This window comes from Anomaloglossus baeobatrachus, chromosome 3, assembly GCF_048569485.1.
Source record: "Anomaloglossus baeobatrachus isolate aAnoBae1 chromosome 3, aAnoBae1.hap1, whole genome shotgun sequence".
Lineage (NCBI taxonomy): Eukaryota > Metazoa > Chordata > Amphibia > Anura > Aromobatidae > Anomaloglossus > Anomaloglossus baeobatrachus.
This window is the reverse complement of record NC_134355.1, coordinates 158,717,801-158,735,066: the sequence shown is the minus strand read 5'-3', so window position 1 is coordinate 158,735,066 and position 17,266 is coordinate 158,717,801. Positions and strand designations below refer to the sequence as shown.

Genomic DNA, 17,266 nt, shown 5'->3' with positions numbered 1-17,266 from the left:
AGGTGGTGCTGCAGCAGTGGTGACTAGTGACACTTGTAACCACAGTCGTATCTGACTTCACTGGTCCTGTCTACTACGAGTGGATCCTGATTACAGCAGACACTGTAATTCCAGGCTTGGCTAGTCAGGACCATTCTGAGTGCCATAGTTAAGGCACTGCTGGATCTTCACTACCGTGTTTCCCCGAAAGTAAGACAGTGTCTTACTTTCTTTTTACCCCCAAAAGTGCCACTATGTCTTACTTCTTCGGCGCTCCATTGGGAGACCCAGACGATTGGGTGTATAGCTACTGCCTCCGGAGGCCACACAAAGCATTACACTAAAAAGTGTAAGGCCCCTCCCCTTCTGGCTATACACCCCCAGTGGGATCACTGGCTCACCAGTTTTCTGCTTTGTGCGAAGGAGGTCAGACATCCACGCATAGCTCCACTGTTTAGTCAGCAGTAGCTGCTGCATATATCGGATGGAAGAAAAGAGGGCCCATATGAAAGGGCCCCCAGCATGCTCCCTTCTCACCCCACTTGTGGTTTGTAAGGTTGAGGTACCTATTGCTGGTACGGCGGCTGGAGCCCACATGCTGTTTTCCTTCCACATCCCCCTGAGGGGCTCTGAGGAAGTGGGATCTTACCGGCCCCAAAGCCCTGAGGCCGGGCTCCATCCACAGACCCATTGAACCTGCTGGATACGGAGCTGGGTACCGTTCAGGGACATGGCCCTGCACCATTCAGGTACTCTGTGTCCCCGTACACACAGGCACAGCACACTCCAGACTTGCTGGGTGTGCTAGTGCGCCGGGGACAGTAAAGGGTTACAGTCACTGCAGCCTAGCTGAGTGACTTTATGTATGGGGAACTACCGCGCCGGACGCTCCGGGAGCGGCGGCGCGGCTGGGACTTGTAGTGCGCCGGGGACTTAGCGCCGACCGCGCTTTTACGGCGGCGGCGCTTATAAATCCAGTCCCCGGCTTTTGCGGCCTAGCTCCGCTTCGTTCCCGCCCCCACCCTGTCAATCAGGGTAGGGGAGAGACGCTGTACAATCAGCAGCGCCGAGGGCTGGAGCCTTATTTACATGCTCCAGCCCTCTCACTGGACACTGTGGGACGCCGGTTTCCCGCTCTGACTTGGGGGCACGCCCACGGCCCGCCCCTACTCACACGAGCTGGAGAAGGACGCCGGCAGCCATTACTGCAGTCCGAGCTGAGAGATCGGACTCTGGGCGACCAGGCACAGGACTAGGGCGACCACACACCCGCTTATAGGCGGGCGGTAAGCGGCACCTGAAGTGCTGACCCCACTAAATACCGCAGTTGTCCATTTGTATTTTTATGCTTACACTGCATAGGTCGCTATTTTTGGCTATATGCCCTCTTAGATGGCGACACATCAGCAGCAGGAAAGCAGGGGTGCTAAGGCACAGGCTTTCTAGGCTGCTTGTATTGCATGTACTGAAGTGTTCATGTGTATTTATGCTTGTATGCTATACACTGCACTGTACGGTCGCTAGTCTGGGCTATTTTCGCCTAGAATGACTAGACTACAGCAGCAGAAAAGCAGGGGTGCTGAGGCACAGGTTTTTTCTATGCTGCTTGTATTGCAGGGGTTGCAGTGTTCATTTGTACTTATGCTTGTATGCTATACATTGCACTGTATGGTCGATATTCTGGGCTATATTCCCCTAGATGGCTAGTCTACAGCAGCAGAAAAGCAGGGGTGCCAAGGCACAGGCTTTCTATGCTGCTTGTATTGCATGTGCTGCAGTGTTCATTGTACTTTATGCTTGTATGCTATACATTGCATTGTACGGTCGCCATTCTTGGCTCTATGTCCTAGATGGCTAGTCGGCAGCAGCATATAAGCAACTCAGGCTTTCGATGCTGTTTTTACGGCATGTGATACTGTTCCACGGCACTGAACCCCATTGTGTGCAATGCTCCCCTGGAGCACTTAGTCAGCCGGGGTCTCTACTAGACGTGGCCAAAGGAACCACCTGTCAACCCTGTCCAAGGACAGGGATGGAGTTGCAATGGGATAGAGACTTGCAGTCCGGACAGGCCATGGGCAATCTGGATCATTGCTCCCTGGCCACCCTCATTGGGAATAAAATCGGTGCTCCGGGGGGGGTCCCAGGAGGCTCTCTGTATGATGAGGCAGACGTAGCTCATCAGGACTTTGATCCTGACAACGCTCTCAATCCGGATACACCGGATGGTGACGCCATAAGGAATGATCCTATAGCGTCCATCAATGGAATGTTGGATCTTTCTCCCTCAGCTCCCCCAGCGGAGGAGTCAGCTGCACAGCAGGAGAAGTCCCATTTCAGTTGCTCAAACGTATATTGAGTATTTTTCTGGCCACGCTGACTTCAGAGAAGCAGTCCAGGAACACCACGCTTACCAGATAAGCGTTTTCTCCAAACGTATTAAGAATACACGTTATCCTTTTCCCCCTGACGTGGTCAAGCGTGGGACCCAGGGTCCAAAGGTGGATTCTCCAATCTCCAGGCTTGCGGCTAGAGCTATAGTTGCAGTGGAGATGGGACTTCACTTAAAGATACCAGACAGATGGACTCTGGTTGAAGTCTGTCTATGAGGCTATCGGCGTGTCGGTTGCTCCGGCATTTACAGCCGTATGGGCACCCTAAGCTTTTCAGCTGTTCTTGCACAGCTGGTCTTGAGCATATGTACATTTGTGCCGCAGGGGCGTCCGTAACCTCGCAATGTCTGCATTGCGACTTACCCTATTAATGCTGTCCTGGAAGGACAGTCGAGGTTTCGGTCCTTCCCAAGCTCGGGCAGGTCCCAATTGTCCTCGTCCAAAAGAGCTGAAAAGCCTCAGAGGGGCTCAGTTTCCGGGAACTCAATCACGCCCAAGGAAGGCAGCCGGAGGAACCGCTACCAAGGCGGTCTCCTCATGACTCTCAGCTCTCTCATCTCTCCGCATCCGCGGTTGATGGCAGACTTGCTCGCCTTTGCGACATTTAGCGGCCACAGGTCACAGACCGGTGGGTGAGGGACATTGTGCCCACGTGCACAGGACAGGGTTCTGTTCTCGTCCTCCGACTCGATTCTTCAGAACGTCCCCACCTCTCCACCGAGCCGATGCTCTTCTGCAGGCAGAAGGAGTGGTAATCCCTGTTCCTCTTCAGGAACAAGACACGGTTTTCCTCCAATCTGGTTGTGGTGCCAAAAAAGGATGGCTCTTTCCGTTCCGTTCTGGACCTAAAACTGCTCAACAAGCACGTGGAGGCCAGGCGGTTCCGGATGAAACCCTCCGCTCCGTCATTGCCTCAATGTCTCAAGGATATTTCCTAGCATCAATAGACATCAAAGATGCTTATCTCCACGTGCCGATTGCTACAGAGCACCAATGTTTTCTACGTTTCGTGATGGGAGACGACCATCTTCAGTTCGTAGCTCTGCCATTCGGTCTGGCGACAGCCCCACGGGTGTTCACCAAGGTCATGGCGGCAGTGGTAGCAGTCTTGCACTCACAGGGACACTCTGTGATCCCTTACTTGGACGATCTACTTGTCAAGGCACCCTCTCAAGAGGCATGCCAACTCAGCCTGAATGTTGCGCTGGAGACTCTCCAGACGTTCGGGTGGATCATCGACTTCTCAAAGTCAAACCTGTCACCGACCCAATCACTAACGTATCTTGGCATGGTGTTTCATACCCTCTCAGTGCTAGTGAAGCTTCCGCTGGACAAGCAGCGGTCACTACAGACTGGGGTGCAGACTCTCTGTCAAGGTCAGTCGCACTCCTTAAGACGCCTCATGCACTTCCTCGGGAAGTTGGTGGCGGCAATGGAGGCGGTTCCGTTTGCGCAGTTTCATCTGCGTCCTCTTATTGGGACATTCTCCGCCAATGGGACGGGAAGTCAACATCCCTGAACAGGAAAGTATCCTTTTCACAGAAGGACTCTCTGCAATGGTGGCTTCTTCCCACCTCATTATCACAGGGAAGATCCTTCCTACCACCGTCTTGGGCGGTAGTCACGACAGACGCGAGTCTGTCAGGGTGGGGAGCAGTTTTTCTCCACCACAGGGCTCAGGGTACGTGGACTCAGCAGGAGTCCACCCTTCAGATCCATGTTCTGGAAATCAGAGCAGTGTATCTTGCCCTACTAGCCTTCCAGCAGTGGCTGGAAGGAAAGCAGATCCGAATTCAGTCGGACAACTCCACAGCGGTGGCATACATCAATCACCAAGGAGGGACACGCAGTCGGCAAGCCTTCCAGGAAGTCCGGCGGATTCTGATGTGGGTGGAAGCCACGGCCTCCACCGTATCCGCAGTTCACATCCCCGGCGTAGAAAACTGGGAAGCAGACTTCCTCAGCCGCCAGGGCATGGACGCAGGGGAATGGTCACTTCACCCGGACGTGTTTCAGGAAATCTGTAGCCGCTGGGGAAGGCCGGACGTCGACCTAATGGCGTCCAGGCACAACAACAAGGTCCCAACCTTCATAGCACGGTCTCGCGATCACAGAGCTCTGGCGGCAGACGCCTTAGTGCAAGATTGGTCGCAGTTCCGGCTCCCTTATGTGTTTCCACCTCTGGCACTCTTGCCCAGAGTGCTACGCAAGATCAGATCCGACTGCAGCCGCGTCATACTCGTCGCCCCAGACTGGCCAAGGAGGGCGTGGTTTCCGAATCTGTGGCATCTCACGGTCGGCCAACCGTGGGCACTACCAGACCGACCAGACTTACTGTCCCAAGGGCCGTTTTTCCATCGGAATTCTGCGGCCTTGAACCTGACTGTGTGGCCATTGAGTCCTGGATCCTAGGGTCTTCAGGATTATCCCAAGGGGTCGTTGCCACCATGAGACAGGCTAGGAAGCCCACGTCCGCTAAGATCTACCACAGAACGTGGAGGATATTCTTATCCTGGTGCTCTGCTCAGGGAGTGTCTCCCTGGCCTTTTGCATTGCCTACCTTTCTTTCTTTCCTGCAATCTGGGTTAGAAAAAGGTTTGTCGCTCGGCTCCCTTAAAGGGCAAGTCTCGGCGCTATCCGTCTTTTTTCAAAAGCGTCCAGCACGACTTCCTAAGGTGCGCACGTTCCTGCAGGGGGTTTGTCATATTGTACCCCCGTACAAGCGGCCGTTAGATCCATAGGATCTGAACAGGGTACCAGTTGCCCTCCAGAAGCCGCCCTTCGAGCCTCTGAGGGAGGTTTCACTTTCTAGACTATCACAGAAAGTGGCTTTTCTGGTAGCGATCACATCTCTTCGGAGAGTGTCTGAGCTAGCAGCGCTGTCATCCAAGGCTCCTTTCCTGGTCTTCCACCAGGACAAGGTAGTGCTGCGCCCCATTCAGGAGTTTCTCCCGAAGGTGGTATCCTCTTTTCATCTTAATCAGGATATCTCCTTGCCTTCTTTTTGTCCTCATGCAGTTCATCGGTATGAGAAGAATTTACATTTGTTAGATCTGGTGAGAGCACTCAGAATCTACATTTCCCGCACGGCGCCCCTGCGCCGCTCCGATGCACTCTTTGTCCTTGTCGCTGGTAAGCGCAAAGGGTCGCAGGCTTCCAAAGCCACCCTGGCTCGATGGATCAAAGAACCAATTCTTGAAGCCTACCGTTCTGCTGGGCTTCCGGTTCCATCAGGGCTGAAGGCCCATTCTACCAGAGCCGTGGGTGCGTCCTGGGCATTGCGACACCAGGCTACGGCTCAACAGGTGTGCCAGGCAGCCACCTGGTCGAGTCTGCACACTTTCACCAAACATTATCAGGTGCATACCTATGCTTCGGCGGACGCCAGCCTAGGTAGAAGAGTCCTGCAGGCGGCAGTTGCCTCCCCGTAGGGGAGGGCTGTCTTCGCAGCTCTAACATAAGGTATTTCTTTACCCACCCAGGGACTGCTTTTGGACGTCCCAATCGTCTGGGTCTCCCAATGGAGCGCCGAAGAAGAAGGGAATTTTGTTACTTACCGTAAATTCCTTTTCTTCTAGCTCCTATTGGGAGACCCAGCACCCGCCCTGTTGTCCTTCGGGATTTTTGGGTTTTTTCGGGTACACATGTTGTTCATGTTGAACGGTTTTTCAGTTCTCCGATGTTACTCGGAGTGAATTTGTTTAACCAAGTTATTGGCTTTCCTCCTTCTTGCTTTTGCACTAAAACTGGTGAGCCAGTGATCCCACTGGGGGTGTATAGCCAGAAGGGGAGGGGCCTTACACTTTTTAGTGTAATGCTTTGTGTGGCCTCCGGAGGCAGTAGCTATACACCCAATCGTCTGGGTCTCCCAATAGGAGCTAGAAGAAAAGGAATTTACGGTAAGTAACAAAATTCCCTTCTTTCGGGGTATGTCTTATATTGGAAAAAATCCCACAGCAATCGCAGCAAGTCTCCATGCAATGTACTGTATGGGGACTTGCCGCGATTGCGCCCTAAGTGTACCGCAAGTTAAGGAAACTTAACCACCAGCGGCTGCACATGAGGGCACTGAGGCTGTGTGATTTTGTATGTTGTCCATGGTCCTGATGGACCACGGACAACATTACTGCAACATCTCAACATTTCTCGGTAGCCGAGCGCTCAGCTGAGCGCCCGACCGCCGGCATGTGTCAGCTCTCAGCTGAGCGTTAAGCCGCCGGCATGTCAGGGCGGTCAGCTGAGAGCTGTCACATGCCGGCGGCATGTCAGGGTGCTCAACTGAGCGCTCGGCCGCCGGCATGTTAGGGCGCTCAGCTGAGCGCTTTGCCGGCGGCATGTCAGGGCGCTTAGTTGAGCGCTTTGCCGGCGGCATGTCAGGGCTCTCAGCTGAGCGCTCGGCCGCTGTAACTGTACTGTAAAGAGGAAAAAAAATAAATAAATAAATTTTTACTACATCTTACTTTCGGGGTACGTCTTACATTAGCCGACCCCCCCCAAAACCCCCACTACGTCTTACTATCGGGGAAACACGGTATCTCCCCCTTTTATATCTGTAAATTCTCCCTGGGGAACTTCTGAAAAACTATTTACAGGTGATTGGACATGGTGGCATTATTCTTTAATAATGAAAATCCAGCGGACAGGTCCCTTTTCCTGAAGATCTCACTTGGGCTAGGTACATGCTGCGTTCCGCTGTATTTTGAAGGCTTCTGTCTGAGTTTCTGATCATGTCCTGTTCCACCGGGGTTCTACATGGTGTGGGGAAATAAAGCAGCCTCCTGTGAGAAGAAGTGATGTGGAAAAAACATATTTTGGAATAGGGAGAAGTGTGGGTCTTTTTATTTAAAAAAAAAAAAAAAGCAAATTTCGAAAACAATGGTTAGGGTGTACAGATAGATATCTAAATAAGACCTTTTAGGTACTGGACTGCCCCTAAAGGGTTTCTCCTGGTCTAATCCTTGCTGACCTCCCCGCTGATTAGATCATCGGTGTGAGATCATTGGGGGTCTGACACCCGACACACAGAGGCCTGAATTAGGCAATGTAAGGTGGAACATAGCAGGCTCGAGCATTGCTTAGTTACTGAAGACAAGTACTTTGCTTTATCTCCCTCTGAGTGAGTATACTGCAGTACTCAGCAGCAGCCACCAAGCAATGTGCGGTGCTCCTGCATGCAGCCTATACCTTACTTCGTTGTGACTGCTGCCACAGCAGATTTCAGCTGATCGGGGGAATGTTGGCCACCCACCGATCTCATGTTGAGCTATGTCATTAATTGTCAAGTCCTGGACCACTCAATTTAACAATTTATGGGGTACATATCTCCAGAAGCACAAGCTAGCACCATGTATTGGTCTCTAAATTATTTGCCATGTTTCACTCTGCAACATCTTCTGTGCACTAATTTCTGGTAAATGCCAGTGGAGTTGTCACAGATGACAGACCGTACTATAGTGTCCGGCAATAGAAGGTCACAGCATTTGGCTGTGCAAAATGCTCCCGGACTATTGTTCCTGCTGTCAGTATTCAGTGTATTAGGCTACTTTCACACATCCGGTTTGAGCAGTGCGGCTCAATCCAGCTGTGAAACCTATGCAATGGATGCGGCGAAAACACCGCATCCTTTGCATACATTTTTACATGCGGCCCGTCCGTTTTTTTTCCGGTTGCGGCACGCTACTGAGCATGCGCAGTGGAAGAAACCGCATGCGGTGGCCTGATGCGTTTTTTTGCCGCATCCGGCGTCCATAGGCATGCATTGAAAAATGCGCCGCAGCAGCCGGATGCGGCGCGATGCGTTTTTTTTTTGCCGGAGCAAAAACGTTGCAGGCAACGTTCCATCCAGCCGCGGCATCGGCTAACTCTGCCGCATGCAGCAAAAAACGGACCGAACGCAAGCCCATGCAGCACAATACGGCACTAATGTAAGTCTATGCAAAAAAAACCACAACCGGCGGCAAAAAAAACTGTTGCGATTTTTCTGCAGAGCGCCGTATTGTGCCACAGATCAAAAACCGGATGTGTGAAAGTAGCCTTAGATAGGTTCTCTTCTGGGTTTTCATCCTTTTCCCTTTAAGACCCAGCGCTCCTCTTCCCTTGAGCTGCTGATCTGTATTCACCCTTGAGTTTAAATACTCTAATTTTCACAGGACTTGTGCTGGTGATATTCAGTTCATTCAAGCTCTGGTTGCAAGCAGGTGGCTTGTACATTTGTAGTATTATTGCTGAAAGTTTGTTGAACTTCTACCGGAGTCAATCTGTGGATAAACAGTTCATGCACTATTTCTCCCATGTGTCCTCCTTGTGTCTTCTTTAGTGTTTAGTGGTGTTGACGAAGAGCTAATCCCATCCGTTCCATTTTTAAGGCCCAGCACTAGGGATACCTAGAGTCAGGTATCCGGCTTGGCACATAGGTGCCGAACCTATCTAGGGCGGTGAGGGACCCCAGGGACCAGCGGTAGGTTCATTCAGCAGGGTCACTATCTTCACCCTTCCGTAGACACAGAATTTCTCTTCCCTTTCACTGATCGCTTGCTACTTCTCCGTACCTAGCAGGGGTCAAAGTCAGTACTAGACTTGTAGATGAATTCCCCATGTGTAATTTGTAAAACTTGTTCAGTGTGGGGTTTATCTGCTACCTCGGGCTCTGCAAATGGCACCTACAAACTATTACTGGCAAATTTATACTCCAAAAGCCAAATAATGTTGCCCTTTCGAGCCCTTATGTGTGTGCATACAGTATTTTCTGAGTATTGCCACATTCAGGAGGAATTGCTTTTTGGATTGTGGTGTCCGTTTTACTTCTATTTTATGCCTTGTGAAAATGAAACGTTCGGGGCTAAAATAACATTTTAGTGGGAAATAGTTATTTTTTTGTTTCCACCGAGTGTATTCCAGCGGAGTGCATTGTAATATTCTGCTCCTCACACCCTAGATACAATTCTAGTGACCTATCTTGTGTGGTGTGACGATTTGTTAGAAGGGTATAAAAATGTGAACGGTTGTAAATTGCACATTGTTCTACATTTTTCCCACATTTCTGATATTTTGCGAAATAGGAGCACATTTTATCTATCTAAATTTACAAGGAGCTCAATGTGTCACAAGAAAACAGTGTCCATAATCCCTCCGATTGGAAGCAGCAATCCAAAGCTATTGCCATATAAAGTGACATGTCAGCATTTAAAAATGTGGCTCTCAGCAATGTGCAAGCAGGCTTTGGTAAAGGGTTAATGTCTTGTGTTTAATTGCATTTTATACATTGTGATTTCACTTGTTTTTCTCATTTGTATAGAAAATGCCCTGCATCCATTATGGAGAGAAGTCACTACATTGGATAGAATTAAGATCTACTATAATCCTTTTTCCGGAAGGTAAAGCCAATTTTAATAAATATTGATAAATTCTGAAAGCCGTGTAATGAAGAGAAGAGACCCTGATTCCAGCGATGTGTCACTTACTGGGCTGCTTAGTGTTGTTTACATAAAGTTATTGTTGTATCAGCAGGAGAGGACTAGTAAACCTCCTGCCATGTTACTCAGCTCTGTATAACCCTGCTCCCACCACTGATTGGCAGCTTTCTGTGTGCACTGTACATGATCAGAAAGCTGCTGATCACTGGTGTGGGTGCGTTACACACAGCTCAGCCTTGGGCAGCTGACAGATTTGCAGCAGATAAGACAGTGAGCTTATCGAAATGACAACAAGCATCTCCGTAAGTGACACTTCCCTTCAATCATGGTCTCTGCCCCTATATTATGATCTTCTTAGATGGGGTAGCAAAAACCTGGTGATCGATTCCTTTTAATATCAAATAACTGACCAGCACCTCCGAGAGTAAAAAAAGTGTGCATTGAAGGCTGAGACAACTGCACTCTGAAATGGTATAATATGTAAACATTGTATATATGAATTTTTGAAATTCATTACTACTATAGAAACTAGGTTAAAAAATTAGGCATTGGGGCACACATTGACCAAATCAAAAAGTCCAACAGTCAACGACAAGACCTACTACCCTTTTGTTGGGACCCTAACCTTATATTCGTCTAGCCGTGCTGAAAGCCTACAATTTAAAGGGCAGGCAGGATCCAACTCTAATTAAAATGCCCTAGGCTGATGGGAGGAGAGCTCAGTCAGAAGGGAGTGTACTACAAATATCAAATAACTGACCAGCACCTCCAAGGATAAGACAAGTGTGAACAGGTGCATGCTGAGACAGCTAGTCCATATACTAGTAAATATCCTCAAAATTTCAACTGCACCCTGAAATGGTATAATATGTAAACATTGAATAAATTAATTTGGAATTTCATTACTGCTACATAAACTAGATTAAAAAAAATTAGGTACTTGGCTCACAAATTGGCCAATTCATGATTAGAGATGAGCAAACCCGAGGTTTGAGTTTCGAACCGAACAACAAATTTAAAAATCAAGCTTCGGATGCTTTATGTGTGAAGTTCACTCGTGCGAGTGCTCAGGTACGCTTGGTGCTCAGCCCTGTGCCAGTCACTTGCAGTGTTTGAACGCCTCGTACTGGAGGTAACATCAGCACGATTGTGTATTGTGCAACCCAAAACATTGTTTGAAATGGCCTGCCCTCCCTCCTCCGGAAGCGATATGCTTATGTCTGGCTGTATGTGGGTGGAGACTCAAACTGCCAATCAATTACTTGCTCCAACGTTCGGGTCAAGTTCAAGCCTGTGGAGGCTTGGCTCATTTGCTGCCGGCGAACTGAACCTCCACGGAATCGCTCATCTCTGTTCATGAGAGCCCAACAGCCAGTGACAAGGGGTATGCCAATTTGTGCGCCAAAGACCTCATTTTCACCTAATTTGTATAGTAGTAATTCCATATATTCATCCTATACATATTATACTATTTTAGAGTGCAGTTGTATTTTTTTTGGGTTATATTGACAAGTTGTCTCAGATTGCACCTGTTCACACTTGTCTTAATCTTGGAGGTGCTGGTCAGTTATTGATATTTGTAGTACACTCCGTTCTCACTGAGCTCTCCTCCCATCAGTCTAGGGTGTTTTATTTAGAGCTGGATCCTGCCTTTTAAATTGTAGGCTTTGAGCACAGGTAGAAGAATATAAGCTTAGAGCCCCAACAAAGGGGTACGTCTTGTTGCTGGCTGCTGGGCTCTTGTGAATTGGCCAATTTGTGCACGAAGTATCCTCCTTTTTTACTACGTTCTATAAGAACAATGCAGTTCCAATTTCATGTGTTCAATGTTTACATATTATAGCATTTCACAGTGCTGCTGAATTTTTTTGGTTAGATTCCCTTTAAAATCACAAATGATATAGTTTCGGCCTTATAAAATCATCACTGTAAAGGGGGCTTTACACGCTGCGACATCGCTAACGATATATTGTCGGGGTCACGTCGTTGGTGACGCACATCCGGCGCCGTTAGCGACATCGCAGCGTGTAACACCAAGGAGCGACGATCAACAAGCGCAAAAACGTGAAAATCGTTGCTCGTTGACACGTTGCTCCTTTTCCAAATATCGTTGCTGCTGCAGGTACGATGTTGTTCGTCGTTCCTGCGGCAACACACATCGCTGTGTGTGACACCGCAGGAGCAAAGAACATCTCCTTACCTGCGACCACCGGCAATGAGGAAGGAAGGAAGGTCGGCGGCATGTTCCGGCCGCTCCTCTCCGCCCCTCCTCTGGTATTGGACGGATGCCGTGTGACATCGCTGTGACTCCGCACGAACCGCCCCCTTAGAAAGGAGGCGGATCGCCGGCGAGAGCGACGTCGCAGGGAAGGTAAGTAGTGTTGACGGGTGTTAGCAATGTTGTGCGCCACGGGCAGCGATTTGCCCATGATGCACAACCGATATCGCAGCATGTAAAGTACCCTTAACAGTCATTCCTAGATCTCTTCTAGCCGGCATTGATGACTGCAGAATAGAAATCCAGCTGTATAATCTGCGGTGGTAAATGCCCTCTTATACATTTTGCTGTCAGCAGTGCCTGCTAAATGTGGTGACTAGTTGACTAGATATAACACATTATACTATATATACTATATATTTCTTTATGGCTCTGTTCACATTCGCTTTTATTTCCTCATGATTTCCTGTTCTGTTGTTTTTTATTAAGACGTAATGTAACGCCCCATTCACATCTGTATCACATCACATTCCATTAATAATGCATTACATGAGAAATGTGAGTTTTGCACACAGCGGTTACTCATGCAATCTGTTGTTTTGTGCTCTGCTGTTCTCCAGTATAATCGGTGAACGTCCCGCCGCTGCTCGTGAGTGGCCCGGAGGTATTCTTGCAGATGAAATGGGACTTGGAAAGACGGTGGAAGTTCTAAGCTTAATCCTTTGTCATCCCAGGAAAGATGTCAAAGCAGACTTGCTGACATTACCCGAGGTAATAAGCGTTCTGGGTCTCATGGATGACAGCCAGTTCAAATGGAAACCACGGGCGCTTGGGATTTCAAGATTAGTGATAAATCGTGGTTTGCGACAACCAAAGATATAATTATTTGAGGAGATGGGACTTCACAGGGGGCCATGATGTCAAAATTATTTTAACAATCAGGCTATTAAAAGTAAAAGAATAGACAATCTCTTTGGAGTAGTAAGATATTGTCTTGGACCTTTTCATTTTTTTTTTACCTCCTTTTTCGTACTAATTTTGTTACATAACTTTAAGACAGAGAAATATACATATTAAGAAGTCTGCTGTATGTGACCCTGCAGATCAGACGTGCCCCACTCATATGTATGGATGTAAAATGGCTAGAGCCCCCCCCCCCCCTGCTCCATATATAGTAGGACAAAAAGATCCCTAAGGCTGAGTTCACATTTTCAGCAATCATCTGTCTGAAATGGATCCAGCAGCAATCTGTTATTTTGTCTTGGCAGGACAAAAAAAGTGTGATTTTTTTTTTTTTCTTCATTTTTTTTTTTTTTTATATTTTGCTAAAAAATTGCAACTGGATCATTCACTTTATTAAAGGGAACCTGTCATCAGAAATTTTGCACTAAACCTAAAAGATTCCCCCTCTGCAGCTCCTGGGCTGCATTCTAGCAATGTTCTTGTTCTTCTTGTGCCCCCTTTCTGACCAAAATAAAGACTTTGTAAAGTGGTACCTTTTTGTATTCAGATCTTGATAATGGTACACGGGGGCGGGCTCTCTGGTGTCCGCTAGTCTGCCTCCTGCCGCTTTAGGCCGCCCCCCTTCGTGCTACTTCAAAGAGGTGACGTGAGGTAAGCTGGCCAGCGCTTGCGCAGAACGGTGGAGGCGGCGGTGAAAGCGCGAGCACGAGATTATGGGTGGGTACTTGCTGATGACAATCACAGCGCCGCCCATAATCTCGCGCATGTGCAACACGTCACCAGCGGTCACACTGTGCACATTGCACAGTCCCGCGAGAGTGGCACGGCGCATGCGCGAGATTATGGGCGGCGCTGTGGAGAAAATCTTTGCGAGTGGAGTGCGATAAAACATTGCATTCCACTCGGACCAATATTAGCCTGTGTCCTAATTGGACCGAGAAAACAATCGCAGACTGTAATGCGAGACTTTTTTTTTTTTCTCTCGCACCCATTCAAGTCAATGGGGCGAGAGAAAAATCGCACTGCACTCACGGTACACCGGTGTACCGCGCGTGCTGAGCGAGAATCGCAATAGCCAGCTATGGACGCAAGAGGGAGATAAATCCCTCCTTCTCCTCCACAGCGCCGGCTCGCCCACCCTCAGTGTCAGCCCGCCCCCCGCAGCTGAGGTCCGCTTGCACAGTCGGACCTCAGTCGCAAGGATACTAGCATGACACTCTGCTTCTGCTGTGCTGCCAGCGCGAGCCGAGTGTCATGCGGGCATCGCACTAGTGCCCCGTGTGGCCCCGGCCTAACCCTTGTGTTTTCAAAGGAGCTAAGACTGTTTTGCTTTAGCAGCAAGAGGAAATCTTAGTTACCCTGGTTGATTATTAAAGGCAATCTGTCAGCAGGATTTCACCCAAAAAGTTTTAAAATTTGCATGTAGCTCTTTCAAAGTCAAGTCAAGCATGACCTTTTACATGGCCGGTCTGGTTCTCCGCTATGAAGAAAACCCCATTTGAACTGATATGCAAATGAAGCTGAAGATCTACTGAAGCCTCTGTCACTCCAGCTCTAGTTTCTAACCACTGCTGCCGCTTCCTGCTTGGAGGCTGTCAGACAAGCAGGTGTGGAGAGTAGAACTGGAGTGACAGAGGCTTCAGACCTCCAAATAACTGTAGCTCTTCAGCCTCATTTGCATATTTAAGAAAATGCTGATTTCTCTGACGCCTCATTGGGGGACACAGGACCATGGGTGTTATGCTGCCTATCCATAGGAGGACACTAGTAGATGCTAAAGCATAGCTCCTCCTCTGCAGTATACATCCCCTGGCTGGGCCAGGCAACCCCAGTTTTAGCTTAGTGTCTGTAGGAGGCACATCCTTTCAAGGTTTTGTTATTTTTTGAGGGCGACTGTTTCCCTTTGGGACCGATCTCCCAATACCATGAACTGGCGGGAACGCAGAGTGTCGTCTCCATGTACCCCCTCCTGCGACGCTGGATCTTGGGCTGCCTTTTACTGGACGACAGGTCCCACAGACACCGATTTTCCAGAGCCCAGGGCAGAGGCACAATTCCTCAGCCCCTCTTTGCAGGCTCTGAGTTGATACATTGCACCTGTGTGGCCGGACACATCAGGCTGACTCTGCTATTTCCACTGCCTGGACTGAGGCAGCATTAAGGTGAGATCCCCCCTGACTGGTCCCCCACCCCAGGAAAGCGTGCGAAGTTCTCCACAGAGCTTACTCCCTCCTGAGGACGCAGGGCCATCGGCTGATTCTGGTGAGGTACTTGCTTCACTTGTAGCTCTGCTGAGCATTGCTCCCCCTCCTGGCATACTCCTATAAGGAACATGCAGAATTCTAAGGGTACTAAGAGATTATTCAGCCTGCACTGCCTGCCACGCTGAGCTACCACGTAAACACACCTCTTCTCTCTGTGAGTCCTGTGCCCCTATAGCCCCCCAAGATCCCCCCCCCCCCCCGCCGCCACCACCGCCGCAACAGTCAGCCCAGAGCCTAGGGCTCCCAGCCCACCGGAATGGGCACAGTTTCTGTCCCAATCCATGGAAAAACTGTCACAGAACCTGGTTCTGGCTATACAATGTCATCCGCCACACCCTTCTGGGCCCCTGGACGGAACGCAGCCTGAGGATACCCCTATGGAGGATCCTTCTGAGGTAATCCGGGCACATGCTTCACCGGTTGCAGGGATCAGGAAAAGAACACACGGCCGGGTGTCTCCAGCACTCCCTCATGGCCCCCATGACTCTCACTCGGGAGCACACTGGGCAGACTCTCCCACACGCTCCACGGCTTCTGAAGAGCTGGAGGAGGGAGAATGCTGTTTGTACCAGGAGGATTCCTTGGTGTCATCCTCTCCAGATGATCAAACTGCAATAGACTCCCTTATAGCAGCAGTCAACCAAACTCTGCATGTGGAGGATCCCCCATCCACTACCACTGACCATGCGGTCTCCTTTAAGAGGGCAAGGAAACCCCGAAAGGTTTTCGCTGATAACCCAGAGTTTCAGGATATCCTCACAATGCAAAGGGAGAAGCCTGACATGCATTTTGGTAACCGAAAACTCTTGGAGTCCCGGTACCCTTTTGCCTCACCTGCCCCTAAGGACTGGGCTGATCCGCCCTCGGTCGACCCCCCGGTCTCCCGCCTTACCACAAAGACGCTCCTATCTTTACCCGATGGTTCCTCCATCAAGGACCCGACAGACAGACAGGTGGAGCACCTTGCCCGCTCTGTTTTTGAGGCTACGGGATCCTCCCTCTCGCCCTCCTTTGCCTCTGTGTGGGTCGCAAAGGCGATCTCGGTCTGGGCAGAATCCCTTAACACTTCGCTTGAGGAATCCCAGTTCACTCATACCTTCACAGAGGTAACAGCTCAAATTGCCGCTGCGGCGGAGTACCTCATGCAGGCCTCCATGGACGCTGCTACCTGCGCAGCGTTTGCCGCCTCAAATACCATAGCCATCTGCAGAGCTCTCTGGCTCCAACAATGGCGAGCGGACTCTGCCTCCAAGAAGTCTCTCACGGGCCTTTCCTTTTTTTCCAGACTCATGGTTTGGCGAACGTCTGGACAAGCTTATTTCTGACGCCACGGGAGGAAAGAGGAACTCCCTCCCCCAGCTGAAGTCCAGGATGACCTTCACCAGACGTCCACAGTCCTCGTTCCGCTCCTTCGGAACTCATTGGTTGGTCAACATCCTGTGCTGTCCCCGCCACCAGCCGCGGACTACGCAGGGACCGACCCTCTCAGCTCTCCCCGAAACACACTTCGTCATGGCAGCCTAGACCGAAACAGTCCAGGACTAGGGAGACTCGTCCATGACGTTTTTTTCCCCCCTCATGACTCCTTCGGCGCCCCGGAAGACACACTCATTGTAGGAGGTCGACTGCGGCTCTTTCAACACATCTGGGCTGCCGCCTCAGACGACATATGGGTGCAAGACATTGTGTCTTCCGGTTACCAGGACCCGACCCCCGAGTCGGTTCTTTCTCTCAAACCCCCCAAAGACTCAAACGACGCAAAGCTTTTTTTCTCAGCAATCCACTCGCTCCAAACAGCAGGAGTGATAATACCTGTCCCGGACGACGAGAAATTCAGGTGGTCCCCTAAAAAGGATGGGTCAGTTCGACCCATCCTGGACCTCAAACACCTGAACAAACGTGCACGTATGGAGATTCAGAATGGAGTCCCTAAGGTCCATTATTGCATCCATGGTTGAAGGGGAATTCCTTGCCTTAGACATCAAGGACGCGTACCTGCACATACCCATCGCCCCAGATCAACAAAAGTTCCTCCGC

General features: G+C 49.9%; 1 protein-coding gene across 2 annotated transcripts in view; it reads left to right on the top strand.

Annotated features, from left to right (window-relative positions):
- The window catches only part of SHPRH (SNF2 histone linker PHD RING helicase), a 241,897-nt gene that overhangs the window by 26,653 nt on the left and 197,978 nt on the right, over positions 1–17,266 (top strand). The window contains exons 5-6 of one of the 2 annotated variants that reach the window (XM_075339544.1): positions 9,667–9,745; positions 12,623–12,773. In XM_075339544.1, the coding sequence (XP_075195659.1) occupies positions 9,667–9,745; positions 12,623–12,773 (230 nt within the window). Of the gene's footprint in view, positions 1–9,666; positions 9,746–12,622; positions 12,774–17,266 lie in introns of those variants that run through there. The other variant, XM_075339545.1, reaches the window with a different exon arrangement.